Source organism: Chanos chanos, chromosome 4 (assembly GCF_902362185.1).
Source record: "Chanos chanos chromosome 4, fChaCha1.1, whole genome shotgun sequence".
NCBI classification, from domain to species: Eukaryota; Metazoa; Chordata; class Actinopteri; order Gonorynchiformes; family Chanidae; genus Chanos; species Chanos chanos.
In genome coordinates this window covers 28,412,451-28,428,516 of record NC_044498.1, presented here as the reverse complement: position 1 = coordinate 28,428,516, position 16,066 = coordinate 28,412,451, and the positions used below count along the sequence as shown (strand labels likewise).

The 16,066-nt window shown below is 42.5% G+C and overlaps 1 protein-coding gene across 2 annotated transcripts; it reads right to left on the bottom strand.

The window, feature by feature from the left end:
* Positions 1 to 257: 257 nt before the first annotated feature.
* gopc (golgi-associated PDZ and coiled-coil motif containing) lies at positions 258 to 15,959 on the bottom strand. 2 transcript variants are annotated; one of them, XM_030771590.1, is made up of 9 exons: positions 15,444 to 15,959; positions 11,590 to 11,754; positions 10,895 to 10,918; positions 9,924 to 10,099; positions 9,534 to 9,699; positions 5,412 to 5,507; positions 4,117 to 4,281; positions 2,564 to 2,738; positions 258 to 2,416 (listed from the first exon to the last, which is right to left on the bottom strand). In XM_030771590.1, exons 1-9 carry the CDS (start codon positions 15,714 to 15,716, stop codon positions 2,289 to 2,291), a joined length of 1,368 nt encoding a protein of 455 aa, XP_030627450.1. In that variant the 5' UTR covers positions 15,717 to 15,959; the 3' UTR covers positions 258 to 2,288. The 2 variants fall into 2 exon arrangements, with proteins under 2 accessions (XP_030627450.1, XP_030627451.1); XM_030771591.1 differs by lacking the exon at positions 10,895 to 10,918.
* Positions 15,960 to 16,066: the final 107 nt, after the last annotated feature.

The following is a 16,066-nucleotide window of genomic DNA, read 5'->3' as shown; positions in this document are numbered from 1 at the left end:
GTAATCAGTATGTATGATGCAGTCCTCAGTCAGAGACACACAGCAATCAGTGGGTACAAAAAGGAGCCTGACCTTTCAATTATAAAGTTTATTACAGTTTATAGTTAAATTTATAAATGGTCTGGTTCATGTTGTGGTTTTAGAATCACAAGCCAGAACACATCATGTCAGACACTTCACAGTGGAGAGTGGAGTGCCTCCAGCCCCCACCTAACCAAAACTTTATTCAAACATTTCATGTACACATCAACCAAAGATATGACATTCATATTTAATGTAGGGACACAGAGTAGGGGATACAAATCAAATAACCTACATCTATGGAAAAAAAAGAAAAAAAGAAAAAAAAAAAAAACCCTGTGAAAAATGTAGTAAAAATATATCTTGCCTCGAATGATAGGAGAGGGAACATTAACCTGTAGTGATACTGCAAGCTGTTTGGAGCAATGCAACACTTTTCTAGTTGCAGCAACCACAGCAAAGTCTAAGTTTCTCAGTGAGTTTAATGCGCAACAGCTCAAGCAAATCAGTAACTATGAAAGAAATCCAAATCTCCAAACCATCCTCTCAAGCCTTGCAGCAGTGTAGCTGAGGACAGCTGTCTGTCCAGACTGTTGGCAGCCTTGCTCTTTACATGGTAGACGATTTATCAGACTTGAAGGACAAAAATATGACGATTTTTACACATCAGATTTGGAAGAAAAATGCACAACCCTTTTCTGGTCTAGAACAAGCACTTAATGATTTCTTTCACTGTGAGGACAGAGGGTGGCTAGCTCTAAATAATTGTATATCTTTACACTGTGAGGACAGAGGGTGGCTGGTTCTATATAATTAAATATATTTACACTGTGAGGACAGAGGGTGGCTGGTTCTATGTACTATATTACACATAATACATTTAAAACAGTTGTTGAACAAGCACTGTCTTCAATCTCTACTACAGGACTCTGAGCCAAATTCTTAGAGTACTAGTGCTAAATTACAATGTTTTGTTTTTCATACTGGACAGTTCTGGACTGGACATATATGTACTCTGCTTATGTTTCAGCAGACGTTAACCTGAGGATATCAGGCAAAGGCTCTCTAAGACATCCAGGAGAACTGAAAAAGAATCTCTACGCAACTACATTGACAGGGGATTACATTTAGTCTTCAGTGTTCAGCAACAAAAAGAGAGAGCAAATTCACAGAATACACGCCAAAAGGGACAGAGCCAATAGAGAGGAGGAAATAGATACAGCTCTTCACTTGAACTGGGGCAATAACTGTCAACATATTGCACTTAAATATGAGGCAGCAGCTCTCCCTTAGTGCCTTCTGGACAGAGCTATATCTGTCTTTCTTACCCTCTCACCATATCCTCCATCATACAGAGGGAAATGTATGCCTGTACTATTCTGTGTGGACTCCTAGCATTGATCACAAGTTTACTTCTACTTACTTTGATTACTATTTAATTGATTAGAAAACATTGCCATGGAAAAAAATAAAAGAATACATCAGATCCACTGGCACAGTCACATTTGAGTTCTACTGCAATCATTTATACACTCAATTAAAACCCTTCTTATACATGATCCAATGTGTTTAGTTAATAAAACACATTCACATCTGTCTGAACATTACTGACATTACATTTTTACGGATTTATAACACAGAACATTCCCAAGACCTACATTCCTCGAACAGAGCTGGCTCATACATGGCCAAACACGGAGGGAAAACACTGATTAATGACTGCTCCACGTCACAGTGTACTGAAGGTCAACAACTCACTGCTACAGCCATCTCCACTCTGTGTGTGTGACCTATTCACCAGCAGAACTGTAAACCAAGACTGTAGGGATGCTATAATGGGCATGTCAGAACTTGTGGACCAGTAACTGCACAGCGGTTGGTCTGAGAAAGAAAACCCTTACCAAATGAGATTTCTGACTTACCGTTCAAAAAGAGATAGCATACCTTCTGATGCCTTTATCAAAGCATAACAAGCACTGCTTTTCTCTTAGTGAAGTTTTACAGCAGACAAAGACAGAAACATGAATCTACCACTGCTCTTCAGCGCTAGTCTGCTCATACTACCTGACCATGTCACCCTGTGTTTCTGCCTGCTGCGCCCTCTGCCCCAGCTATGTGTCCCTTTGCACCTTCCATGCACACAATCCATTTCCTGCATGGTACAAAACACTTTTCATATTTTACATATTATACAAAGAGTCTCCTTCTATTTCTCTCTCATTTCAAATCATGCACTCTTTTATTGTGGCTGTGGATCCTCCTGTTTGTCACAGCTTCTTTGAGAGGCTCTTGGCAGACTCTGCTGTCTTACAGGCCATTTCCTCAGACACAGTCTCACTAGAGATGCTTGTGTCACCGTTTTCCGCCCCATCACTCACAGACTTCTTCTCCAGAGCTGTATAAAGGAAAGGGAAAGATGGATAGAACGGTGAACTTCCAACTGCTAACACACAAATTTATGAAAATATCTCTCCTTTGAAAGAATTTCTCTGTATTTACAACCAGCATTAACTTTCCGAGAGGCTTTACCCCCAACACTTACCTTGTAGAGAGGCAGAGTCGGCTGTGTTGTTGTGGCAGTTGGCAGCAGAACCTCCCTCAAGCTCATCCAGGTAAAGGCGGTAGCGATGACCAGTATCATCCTCATATTCCGCATTTTCATCATCTGAGTCCACCTCTGGAGCCACATACACCACTTCAAACTCTATTTCACCCCTCTGCAAGAACACATGTGGCAATTACACATTTTGAAAGTTACAGCTTGTAATGGTTGGTTTGTTGCATACTAGAGCATCAATCCCTTTTTCAAATGTGTGAAAGTGAAATGCAGTTACTTATACACACTTTATTACATTTGAGAAATACAAGCACAGTTTGCTTTGCAAGATAGTTGGCTAGTACCAGCTAAAGTTAGTAGCCATCCCTCAATTTGATTGTTTAGCCCTAAGGCTTGCTAGCTAGTCGTAACTTGTGATAGCATAGCATCCTATTTAATTGTGCCCCCCCCCCCCCCCCCCCGGAATTTAATTCTAATTTTGGCTTCCATGACGCCCCTGGTGATAAGGAACTAATATTTAATATTAATATTTTGTCCAAACACATGGAACAAGATGACATCATCTAGTATGCAACAAGCCAAGCCATTACAAGCTGTAACTTTCCTGAACCCAATGAAAAACAGGCTCAATAGGTATCACACAGAGATAGAAAACCTTGAAATCAACATAGTACAAATACTTACATCTGAAATAAAACCACTAGATGTAATATTACAGCCAGTGAAAAGGTACGAAAAATGAGCTAATTTCAAAAAATTATTAAATGATGGAGTAATATAACATTCTTATTTTTTATATGTCTGCAATGAATATTAACACTTTTCCATAAAAAAGTTTCAAGGACATTAGAATAATCCCTCTTGGGAAAATATACAGTCAAAATACCTTAAAAGGTTGTTTTTTCTGGTCCCAAGCTGTATTTAGCAAGGTCTGTGGCACTCAATTTCTCTGCAGGGCCAAGTAACTTATAGATGTGATAGAACTATATTAATACTACACAGAATCAAAATTTGGTTGCAAGAAAGTGAAAACTAGAAGAGATATTATTTTTTGAAAATTAAAGATTCTTCGTTTGGGTAATTTATTCTTATTCATTTGATTACTGGCATTCAGCAACAACTATTTACATGAATACATGTTGCAAATTATCCTTGGGGTTTCTTGGATGTTCAATAGAAATTTCATCCCAATCCAGTGAAAAATAAGCGATTGGTGAGGCTGACAAAGAGTGGAAAAAATGATGAAATTTAGCTCCAAGGGCCAAACTTTAAAAATTCATAACTAAAAAAGTATTTGGAGTAGGGATATAGGGTTCTGCTAGGTTGCATGAATTATATAGAGGTTTTTGCATCTTTTTTTTTTTCAAGAAAAACCATGTCATGAGCTGGAGGGCCTAGGCGGGTTGGTATGGAATCACCCACAAGTAAAATGATGGCTTTGCAGTTGCAGCTACCTTTTTAAGCAGAAAACCGAACAAAATGTGTTGTAGTCATTTGTGTGTGTGCATGTGTGTTTGTGTGTGTGCTGTACATATGACCTGCTGGGACAGGATGGTGACAGCCTCTTTGTGTTTAGCATCTCTCAGGTTAATGCTGTTTACGGCCAGGATGGCATCTCCCACATGCAGACCTCCACAGCGCTCCGCTGGCTGGGACGGGTGGATCTCTGAGATCAGGATTGGAACGCCATGCTCTTTACCCCCCTGTTTAAGACATAATCTAAGCCAGTTACCACCAGAATTCTCCAAAACTGAGCACCCTTGAGTTCTGCTCTTAGTGCAGTTAATTTTCTACTGTGGTAATCAGTGTTTGGGGAGTACCTCAAAAAAAGTAATTAGTTATAAGTTACCATTTACTTCTTTAAAGTGTAATGGGATTACTTTACTCATTACTCCTTTTGAAAAGTAATTGCACTACGCATTACTTGAGTTATTCTCTAAAACTACAAATTCCCCAATTTACCACATAAAAATGCAAGGACACACATCATAGTTCTTTCATTATTTTATTTTCAATGCAATAGCTTTCTGTCGTGCTTAAGGACACCCCTTAGCTGCTCTAAAATAACTGTAAAGCACAGCCTCGTTCATGAGATAACATTTTTGACCAGTGACAAAAAATAGAAGCTTAGCCATCTAACGATAACTATATGTTGTCATTTAGCCTCAGTGGTTAACTACCAGTAGTTTCTGAGGTAGTTAGTAATACATTTTGGCATCATCATCAGCCGACAGCTGCGTTATCTGTATTTTGTGATTAAAAGTAACAATAAAGCTCTCCATCTTATTGTCCTGGTTGGCTACACCGTATTTTCAGGTTTTCTCAAATGTAGCAGACCTTGCTAGCTAGCTAACTAACCAGTTGTCGGTCTTGTCCCATTTAACGGGAGCTACTATCAAGGACCCAATCTCTCCTTGGTGACAGTGGTAGTAATATTATAGAAAAACAATTAAGGTGAACAGATGATTATAGAAGCAGCATCATAGCTGCTTCTATAATCATGTATTTTAACATTGCTGGAACACTGTATTGACCAAATGGGCCCCAGGACCATAACTATCTGTTTTATAAGTCAAATTCAAATATTCAGCGACAAAAACGTTCTTTTGAAAGGGCGTGTGTAATGCAATAAAGGACATTTTAATAATCCGGGAACTATAATGTGATTACTGAAAATTGAACTGTAATGCCTTACTTCACTTCAAAATAGAGGAAAATAACATAGTTTGTAACTCGTTACCCCCAACACTGGTGGTAATGTTCTGTAAGCAATCCTCAATACTGAGGTGCACAGTTAAACCCATTAAATCACTGAAATACATCATCAACTCACCGTGATAGATATTCCAAGGCCTTCGTGGTCCTCTTTAGATAGAATGACTTTACGAATGGGGCCAACTCCTTGAGTCTTCTTCAGTGAATCTGTGTCCTGAAAGGCAAAGACAGTAAGCAGGGATTAAAGCAACAAAAAATTCTTCTGATTGAAATGTGAGTGAAGATGTAATGGAATCTGACAGAGGATATGGGTGGTTGCAAAAGCATTGCTTCTCGTTTGTCAGAGTGGTGATTGCAGGCTGCTCCTTCCCGCTCATTCTTCGTCACAAACTTTGACTCTTGATTAACTTTATTTGTATTTGAACTACACCGTGCGTCTACGTTATCGTCTCCAATTGTTTCGTTCTTATACATACAATTTTACAATTTACAATTTAGCATTTAGCAGACGCTTTTAGCCAAAGCGACTTAGAATCAGTGCATCAGTTGGATTCCTAATACCTCATAAGCATACATCGCCAAAAAAGACTGAGCGTCAATTTACTCCCTCGTATTGCGCCCTGGAATTCTTAGACCAAAATAGATACAAGACAAGGTTTTTTTTTTTCTTTTTTTTTTTTTAAGGAAGGAGGTGTTAGGCTTAGGGGGATACGTGGGTTCTGAAGAGGTGGGTTTTCATTTTCCTGCGGAAGATGGTGAGGGATTCCGCAGTCCTAACTGTATGAGGGAGGTCGTTCCACCACGAAGGGGCAATGGCGGAGAAGAGGCGTGGTCGGGAGGAGCGGCTGCCGGGTTCCCGAAGTGAGGGGACCGTCAGTTGACCAGAGGTCGTAGAGTGGAGGGTACTAGTAGTGGTATACGGAGTTATTAGGGACTGAAGGTATGATGGGGCGGAGCCTCTTGTTGCCTAGTAGGCCAGTACCAGTGTCTTGAATTGGATGCGGGCAGCTACCGGAAGCCAGTGGAGCGCAGTAAGCAGTGGAGTGACATGAGAGTGCTTCGGGAGGTTGAATACCAGGCGTGCAGCGGCATTCTGCATGAGCTGGAGCGGCCTGATGGCGCAGGTCGGCAAGCCAGCCAGTAGGACGTTGCAGTAGTCCAGGCGGGAGATGACAAGCGCTCGGACCAGGAGCTGGGTCGCCTGTTGTGTGAGGAATGGGTGGATTCTCTTGATATTGTATAGGGAGAATCTGCAGGATCGAGTGACAGCCGCGATGTGACCGGGGTAGGTTAGCTGGTTGTCGAGGGTTACGCCTAGGTTTCTGGCTGCTGTGGTGAGGAACACCACAGACCCCTCGATGGTGATTGCAGTGTCGATCGTAGGGGAGTTCTTTGCAGGAAAGAACAGAAGCTCAGTTTTCTCCAGGTTGAGTTTGAGGTGGTTAGCAGACATCCAGGAGGCAATGTCAGCTAAGCAGGCTGCGATGCGAGGCTGAACCTGAGAGTCAGAGGGGGGGGAGGAGAAGAACAGTTGTGTATCATCAGCGTAGCAGTGGTAAGAGAGACCATGGGCGGAGATAACTTGACCACGTGATCTGGTGTAGAGAGAGAAGAGGAGTGGACCAAGTACCGAACCTTGTGGGACTCCCGTGAGGAAAGGGCGGGGGGAGGAGACTGATTCTCTCCAAGAGACCTGGTAGGAACGGTCAGACAGATAGGACTTGAACCATGCGAGTGCAGAACCCGCGATGCCCAGCCCAGCAAGGGATGAGAAGAGTATCTGGTGGTTGACCATGTCAAATGCTGCGGCGAGGTCTAGCATTATGAGGACAGAGCTGAGAGACTTTGCTCTGGCCAAGTGGAGCTCCTCCAAGACAGCAAGGAGGGCCGTCTCGGTGGAGTGGCCGGCTTTGAATCCAGATTGGTTCTGATCCATGAGATTGTTCGGGAGAAGATATGGAGAGAGTTGGTTATATGCTGCACGTTCCAGGGTTTTGGAGAGAAACGGTAGGAGAGAGACTAGACGGTAGCTACTGACATCAGCAGGGTCTAGAGTGGGCTTCTTAAGCAGTGGCTTGACCCGTGCCCTCTTCAGAGCAGAAGGAACTGTGCCGATAGACAGGGAGCTGTTGATCAAGGACGAGAGGAGGGCAGAATGTCATCCGAGATGGCCTGAAAGAGAGGGGAGGGGATGGGGTCCAAAGGACAGGTAGTAGGACGATGGGATTTGATAAGTAGGAGAGCTTCAGAGTCAGATAGAGGGGAGAAGGAGGAAAAGATAGTGGGGGAGGCGGAGGGTGCAGGATGCGGGGTGGGCGGGGATGGGGGAAACGAGTCGCAGATGCCTTTGATCTTCTTCTCGAAGAAGGAGAGGGTGCGAAGGTTGCGCCTAGCAGAGACTGGCAGCGTGGGAGCAGAGGATTTCAGGGTGGGTGAAATCAAGAGAAAGAAAGACATGAAGAAGCGGTCTGAAGTGGTGTGACGGTGAGATCAGGAACTTGGCAGCCTCTTGTGAAGACAAGGTCCAGTTGATTGCCACCCTTGTGTGTTGCAGGGGAAAGTCAAAGGACTGACGGAGGGAGAGTAGGCCATCAGACTGAGTAGAATTCAGCGGAATGTTGAAGTCTCCAAGCAGTAGGATGGGGGTGCCGTCCTCAGGGAAGGAGCTGAGGAGGGTGTCCAATTCGTCCAGGAATGCCTGCAGAGGACCTGGAGGGCGGCAGAGAACAGTCATGTGTACTTTATAAGGGGAAGAAACAGAAACAGCATGGAATTCAAAGGAAGAGGGAGAGATGGAAGGGAGAGATGTTTCTCGGAAGCTCCATGAGGAGGAGATCAGGAAGCCAGTTCCCCCACCCCTCCCTGAGGATCTGGGGGTGTGGGAGAAGGAAAAAGCAGTGGAGAGAGCAGCGGGAGTGGCCGTGTTCTCCGGCCTGAACCACGTCTCAGTGAGGTCCAGAAAGTGCAGGGACAGCATTGAGGCTTGGGTAGAGATGAAGTCGGCCTTCTGTACCGCCGACCGGCAGTTCCATAGGCCACCTGAAATGGCAAAAGTCGCATCAGCAGAGCGCGGCGGGTGGATGAGGTTAGCCAGGTTGCGTCCTCGAGGATGCAGCGGCCGCCACCTGCTAAGAGTACGAGAGGAAACTTGGACAGGAATAGTGAGATGACACATGATTAGTGTGAGAGAGTCTTGTTATATTGTAAGAAAGGAAGTGTATGATTTTCAGTTTGTGGCTTAAACCTGTTATGGTCGGATGCAACATTTGTGTGATCCCTTCGAGACAGGCTGAAACGTTTGCATTCTTCTCCCTTTAGAGCAGGATGCGATCTGAGTGCATTTCAGATGTCATAGTTTTCAAGACCTGTGCGTGATGAAGTGCATTGGTGATTCACTGAAACACATGTGGGGAAGGCAAAATGCTTTGTTTGTTTTTTTTAGTGCGAAATGCTTTGTTTGTTTTACTGAGCGAGGGGGGCACATCAATGTCGCTCCACTTGCTCAGGTCGTCAGCCATTGTCACTGTCTGAAGTAGGGCTGAACAATTAATTGATTTCAAATCAAAATCGCGATTTGAGACATTGCAATAAGCAAATTGCAAAAGGCTGTGATTTACAATGTACATTATGCAGCGTGTCTGACCCAGGATTTCAGGGTTGCCAACTTTTGGCAGCTGGCTCTAGTGAGATTTTCAATTTGAGACAAGTCTCGCATGCGTGCATGCACTTATGCACACACATGCAGATGCACTTACATGTGTCAGCAGCACCAGAACAAGTTTCAATGTGGATGGGCAAGAGCACAGGGTGAACCCAGATGTGTAGGGGGGTGTGGGGCCATCTTCCCCCAGGGAAAATTTACTTAATTCTGGCAGCTAAATACACCATTTTCCCGCAGTTACACAGTGAATACTGAACTGTAGCTTGACTTTAAAAAAATTACATCGCAAAACAAAATCGCAATCGCAATATCTGTCGGAAGAATCGCAATTAGATATCTTCCACAAAATCGCGCAGCCTAGTCTGAAGTGCAACTTTAGAAACATTTTTCTGGTCCACACAAAGGCTAACTGATCTCATCTCATGGCCTCTTTGGAATTCACTCGACAGAAATCCATCGTAGTGACAGAGAACTTTAATCCCTGAGTAACTCCGTGTAATGAAAGGCAAAGACACCTGAAAACCTGACCCTTGATCACTGCCCAGGAGAAAAAAAAAGGAAAGGGCTCAAGTTGCTTACGTGTCCTGCTGGGGAAGGCAGTGGTTTCTTTGGGTCGTTACGCCCTCTGCAGGCGCGGATGACTGTCTTGTGACGGTGCAGGTGGATCTCTGCCTCCAACTGGTTCCACAGTTTGTCGTGCGCAGGTCCTTTCATGTCACGGCCGAGCAGCTGGATCTGCTGAACCCTACAAACAGAAAACACACTAGCAAAATTCACGCATGCACTGTCCAACACATCAAGATCATTGTGTTGGAGTACTATCAAAATGATTTCTGGCAGGATCTGGTAAAAAAGACAGCATCACTTGAGTGTACAGACTGGCTCAGGGGGTACAGGTCTGATGAAAAGCCAGGTTTCTGCATATTCCATGACATTTACTGAAAAAGAGGATTTGTTCCAGCCTCTAACCTGCCAGCCAGTTCCTTGTCCAAGTACTTGGCTGCCAGTCTGGCTCCATAAACCTCTGCCTGCAGTACAGCGATGTGCCTGCGGAGGGCCTCGTTCTCTTTTTTTAACATCTTCACTTCAGCTTCCAGTTTTGCCTCCTTCACCTTCTCTTTCTTACTGGCCTCCAGCTCTTTCTCCTGTCACACATATACAGACACACACACACCATGTGAGAGAGGAGGGGGAGAGCAGATGGACAGAGAGAGATAGACAGGGAGTGAAAAATAAAAGCAGGGGACTGAGTCATGACCAGTGGGCTCCTTAAGTCTCCTCTCACTGGAGTTATGTGTACATACCCTACATACACTGAAAGTCAATAAACCCTCAGTGCACAAACATAAACCCGTCAGGGATCTTACACAAATATAGTACATTAGTACTGTGTACAGCACATCCTCACACCTTTTGACATCAAACACATGCTCAAGCAAACTGAATCAATGCAACACACGTTTCTCAACACAACAGATATGCATGGTACTGTTATTAAAACAAGTATGGACTACTGTAGCAGATGAGGTAAAGAACATGTTTCTTGTAAAATTGGATAATTTGTGCAAATATACTGTACTACGCTGTTTCAAAATACTAACATATGACATAAATGAAGGGAGAACATAAATGGCAATTTGGTCAGAAAGCAAATACTACACCCATGCTGTCACCAACACAAACCATTTAGAAAAGATGATGGCACATGTAATTCCACAGAATTACTAGTTTATGGTAATTTATGGATCACTAACTGTTAGGTACTCTTCATCTGTTACAGTAGCAAACTACGCTACAATTTGCTGTTCGACAAATAGAGAACGGCAAAGGTTGTCTTTGTAAGACAATAAACTATGGCACAGGTGGCAGCAGCACAGAGAGTGGGAATGGAACGTAAACACAAACACATACACATATAAAAAAGCCCACACAGAACTTACCATGTCCTGCACTGAGGGCACAGTCTTATGGTAGAGGGGAAAAACAAAGAGGAGTTGTAGGTTAGAGAGGCAGAGTTAAAAAAGCAGCCAAGACTCATAAATTGACTTCACATCATAGTGAACACAGGGTTGTCCAGAATGTATAAAACAGAGGGCCAAAATCACACTGAGTGTGTCAGTAGTACATGATTTTTTTTTTTTTTTTTTAAATAATGAAAAAAAAAAAAAAAAAAAGGCTTGACAGTGTCCTTACTAAAGAACATCTAAAAAGGGCAGCAAATTACAATCGCTCTCCAAACACACTGTCATAGAATTCAGCTCATGATGTTTTCCTGCTTTCCTGCCTCCCACCGGTATCTCTCATGTTCACCACTCAAACTACTGGACAAGAAACATGTATAGAGTCGCTGTATTTTATGAAGGGCAAAGAGGAAAAGGCTGTAAACTGAATAGATTGTATGTTATTTACGTTAATGACCAGCTCTGTAACACGGTATTCTCATGACAAAGAGAATCATGGCCAGTTTTCAGTGGATTCTGGATGTCAAAGTATGTGAGAAATGGGGAGAAACTAAGAGCAGGTGAGCATGAGTGTCTCACGGAATTCTGGCCATGGGAGAACAGCAAAATGAAATGAAATGGAAGTGCAATGAGGGGAAACATAGAGGAGAGTAGGAGACATGTCTGTTGCCCACCATCCTGTCTTTAATGGTGCTGGAGTCAACAGTCTGCCCAGCCTTGGAGTGCAGTTGCAGCTGTAGGGTGTGAAGCTGCAGTAACTGCTCATGGACCTCCTTCTCCACCACAGCCTTCTCCGCCTGCGCGTCCGTCAGCTCAGACCTCAGGTCCACCAACTGAGCCTACAGCAAGTTAAGAGAGAGCGCTGTCACTTCTGGATGTAGTTCAAATTATAAGAACTCATACTGTTATAAACTGATAATTAGGATTGGACGGTATCAAGGTATTACGGTACACCGGGGTATTTAGAAATCCCGAAGGTATGATTTTCGATACCGTCAAAAATAAAGACGTTCCTCTTCCTATTAAACTGATACGGAGATGCTGTACTGCGGTAGGGTGACCAGGTATCCCACTTTGCATTGTACTGCACAGAATTTTGACTCTTTGTCCCGCATCCCGCATGTTGAGATAATGTCCTGCTTTTTCATTGGTCATTTGGTTTTTAATTGTCAGAAATAAGAATACATGGATTCGTTCTTTTACCCAACTGGCACATGGGCAGCTTATGCCATGAGAGATATCACATATGACTGCTGTAACACTGCGAGTGAATCAGCTTCACTGACAGCTTGAGAATCAGCCGTTGGTTAATCAGCCAGTGGTTATCTAGGTGCCCTAGTAATTTTACGACTACATGATGAACATCGATTCCACATGCAAATTTATTTTTTCACATTGTACAGGTTATTTTCGTTTTCTTTTATTCTATATAGTTGTGTACAAGGGAGGGAATGTTGATGGCCTAACCGGTGTGTTGTGGAATCGACTAGAGGACAAAGTGCGGCAGAATATAAATGTTTCTTATTCAGTTAGATCATTTTAGTTATATCAAAGTTTTAGGTTACCTCTCAGTGTTGGTAACATGTCCTACATAAACTTACTACTCGTCCCACATTTGGTTATTTGCATCTGGTCACCCTAACCCGGGGTGATTATGTTGTGTGTTCTGCGACAACGAGGAAGTGGAGTTGTGTTGCTGAAATAAACAAAGGGTGATCTTTTTTACTCTTCAACAAGGAGTTGTCTCTGACTTCTGTCTCTGCTTTCTCTCACTGCTATCACCAGCAGCTTTTTTTTTTTTTTTTTTTCACAAATACCGTCATATACCTTATACCCCGGTGAAATGTCTGGAAGGTATGACGGTATGAAAAAATTGACATCGCCCAAGCCTATTGATAGTACAACTCAACCAGATCCCTTTAAGTGTACCATATAGAAGCTAAAGTTCTCATGAAGGAAAAAAAGGTAGTGAACCAGAGAAAAAACTGAGTGTAGAGGATAAAATGTAAGACATTGAATGTAAAAAACAGGAAAAAAACCCTGCAAATGTCTACATTCTTCAGCTATCACAGTGCCACAAAGGACTGTTTAATACAAAGTCATGTTTTTTTAGACTAGCACATCGTGTTTCAGGCAGTCTTTCAGCTCATCTCCACTCACTGAGCATATCTCTGATTTAATCAAGCATTTATGATTTATGTCAAAAATTCTTTTGATTTTTCAAATGAATCAAATGAAATAGTACAGGTTTCGAGATGATGTTTGAGTACTCTAGCATCGTGTATGACTGATAATGCAAAACTACTGATTACTTACCCTTAAAATTCAAAAAGTCGGTGCGTTCTCAATTCAAGCACACATCTGTTTCTAACTCTTATTTCAAGACAACAGGATTTCCTGGCACAAACGCCATTAGGTGGCAGTTTACTTTCTTAGTTAGAAAAGAAAACACTAAGAGTTGTCAACTACACAGTAGAACAATTTTGTTGCAACAGATGGTCCCCTATTCAATCATAAGCTGGTCTAGCATTTTGCCAAACATCTTAAAATGCTACCTCTGGGATCATGCGTATCAAATTTCTCAAAGTTAGAGTACTGATCTGTTGTAGTCAGTTTGCAGGAAAAGAAGTGAAATGACTCAAGGTCAGCATTCTTGCCTTAAAATCCTTACTCATCTCCAGTTGTCACTGATGGTTAAGCCACTGTAAGCATTGAATTTCTGGATGATGATTTAATGGGGTTGGGTAAGCCTGTTAGTTTGGCTTCAGTCCTTTATCTAGCATTCAGAGAGACAGAGGGTTTAAAATGATAGAGCTAAACTGAAATCCTTGACACTGATTCCACTACAGCACACCCATTTCACATGTATAGGATAATGTTTCTATTCTAGCTGGAATATGAAGCAAAATAAAGACCCTTTAAATGATATGTAACCTGGCAGACTATTTAATATACACTAAGACTATAGAAGTAACACTATATTCTAAGTCAGCTAAAAGCCCATCCAGCCTAAAACAATTTTTAATTACCAGCTCATTTTCTTTTGTCCTAGCATGGAAGGCTTGTTCGGCTTTGTCCTGTGTAAAGAATGGTTAGCAATTTGTGTTTCATGTTGACGTGCTGATCTCTTTCTCATTGCAGGCACATTTTCAAATAGTGGACCCACTGGCTAAGCAGGTTAATCTGACCTGTGTCCCCGTACCTGCTTCACTATTTCCACCATCTAGCCTGACACTAGTCATCTATACATAACAGATGTTTGCAGAGGCATTTCTCTGGGCACCATCTGAAAGTATCTGAATTCCTCAACTGATAATGCCATAACATGGCACAGTGGGGAAATTACTTTTCAAAACCAAATGCCCCCAAGAGGACTTCTGAATAAATGTTCACACAGAGCCTCAAACCGTTTCATTCTTCAGCACAGTTCACCTCTGATTACATCAGAGTGAAGCCCAGTGCTGGGCAAGCACTTACAATATATCACTGTTCCCATGGTCCATATCACAGGGAATGTTTGGAAGCTCTGCAAAACAGACTTGTCTGAACAAAAAAAGCAAATCTTCTTTTGATCTAATTTAAACTAAAGTATTTTGGTTTTGGGTCTTCCATGAAAAAACAGACCCTTTCCACTTCAAACTGATTCCAACAGGTCTCAGTCCACTGCAGTCCAATGTCAAATCAGCCTGTTCTACAGACAATGAACTATATACAAATAAATAATTACTCTGAACACGATTTTTATATTCTGTTCCATATTGCAAATTCAACTGCTCCAGTGACTGCTATAGCATACCAAGGCGCGACGGACATTCAGAAGCACTGTGAGGCTTTCTGTTGACGTTTCTGTCAACTGACAGCCGATAACGCCACCTATGCCACAAGTCCTGAACTAATAAACGGTCAACAATAAACGGTCACTGTGTGTCAACAGAGCCAATACAAACTGTGGCAAGAAGTGTTTAGCAATACATATGTGTGATGCTATTGAACACCAATTTCTTGAACAAATAGTACTGCCTGTAGCTCTCCCTGAGTATTAATTCGCTGAGTGTAATGAGGAACTCACTTGCTCATTATGCTGAATGGGCAGGACCTATTTACACTGTCAACGGCGATTCGAGCCAAAAGCTGCGACGATGGCAGATTAGTGGCTTAGTTCTGGTTCAAAGTCGACATTCACTAAAAGAAAAATTGAGGATATAACCAACCGTCTCTTCCACAGTTCGTTATCATTCACTGATGACTGCGTGCACGTCATGTACTGTATGCAGGACTTGTTTGCATAGAACAAGACATGCGACCTGCAAAACACGTTTCACAAGTATATACGCAAAATAACTGCACTCAAGTAAGTAAAAAGGAAAAAAAAAACGTCGACTATTTATATGGACTAAAGCTTATTCCGCAATATAACTGCTTGTAAGAAACTAACTAGCGCTCAGACTCTAGGCAGTCAAAAAATGATCAATTCTACACGGTAGGTGTCGGGAGTTGAAGGCTTTAATTTTCTGAATTGCGTACTCACCTCAAGTTTGTGATTTAGCTGAAAAATGGTCTGGGCTTTGTGACATAGTTGTGCAAAACAGGAGCTGAGGCTTGTCATCTTTTGACGGCCCTCATAGGTTATGTCAGCTTGATCCGGGTCAATCTCGCCAAGTAATAAATCAATATCAACAAATGCCTTATCAAATTCCTTTTCCAGGACTTCCAGCCATCGAAACATCGACATCCCCGAGGCAGGACCAGCGAGAGCCGAGCCTTGAGAAGCAGGAGGAACTCCATCGGCAGATGCAGACATGTCGAAAAGCGAATGACTAGGACTAGGCTCGAGAAGTTAGCTAGTTAGCAGCTTGCTGTGCGACTAGTGTAGGCAACGTTTTAATTTTCGCGCTTAGCAAAGTAAAACAATTTATCTGCCTCGCGTAAATTCGGTAGGAGTCTAACAATGAAACTGAAATTAAATTATTTATCGAATTAAATAGCAAATTTCCTCTCAGCTGCTCTCATCAAATCAGGAAATTCGAAATCTGCGATCAGCGGTATGAATCGACTACAACTGTCTGCCACACGATTGGATTTTTAGGGAGGACAAAATAAAAGAAAACCGAGCTCATCGATCATCCATTGTCATGACACTGTCCTACTCGA

Coding starts and splice junctions, on each gene's coding strand:
- gopc (XM_030771590.1), bottom strand. CDS start 15,716: ATGTCTGCATCTGCCGATGGAGTTCCTCCTGCTTCTCAAGGCTCGGCT. Junction 10,100..10,894: donor TGCCCTCAGTGCAGGACATG/GTAAGTTCTGTG, acceptor TATGTGTGACAG/GAGAAAGAGCTGGAGGCCAG. Junction 5,508..9,533: donor TGCCTTCCCCAGCAGGACAC/GTAAGCAACTTG, acceptor TTTGCCTTTCAG/GACACAGATTCACTGAAGAA.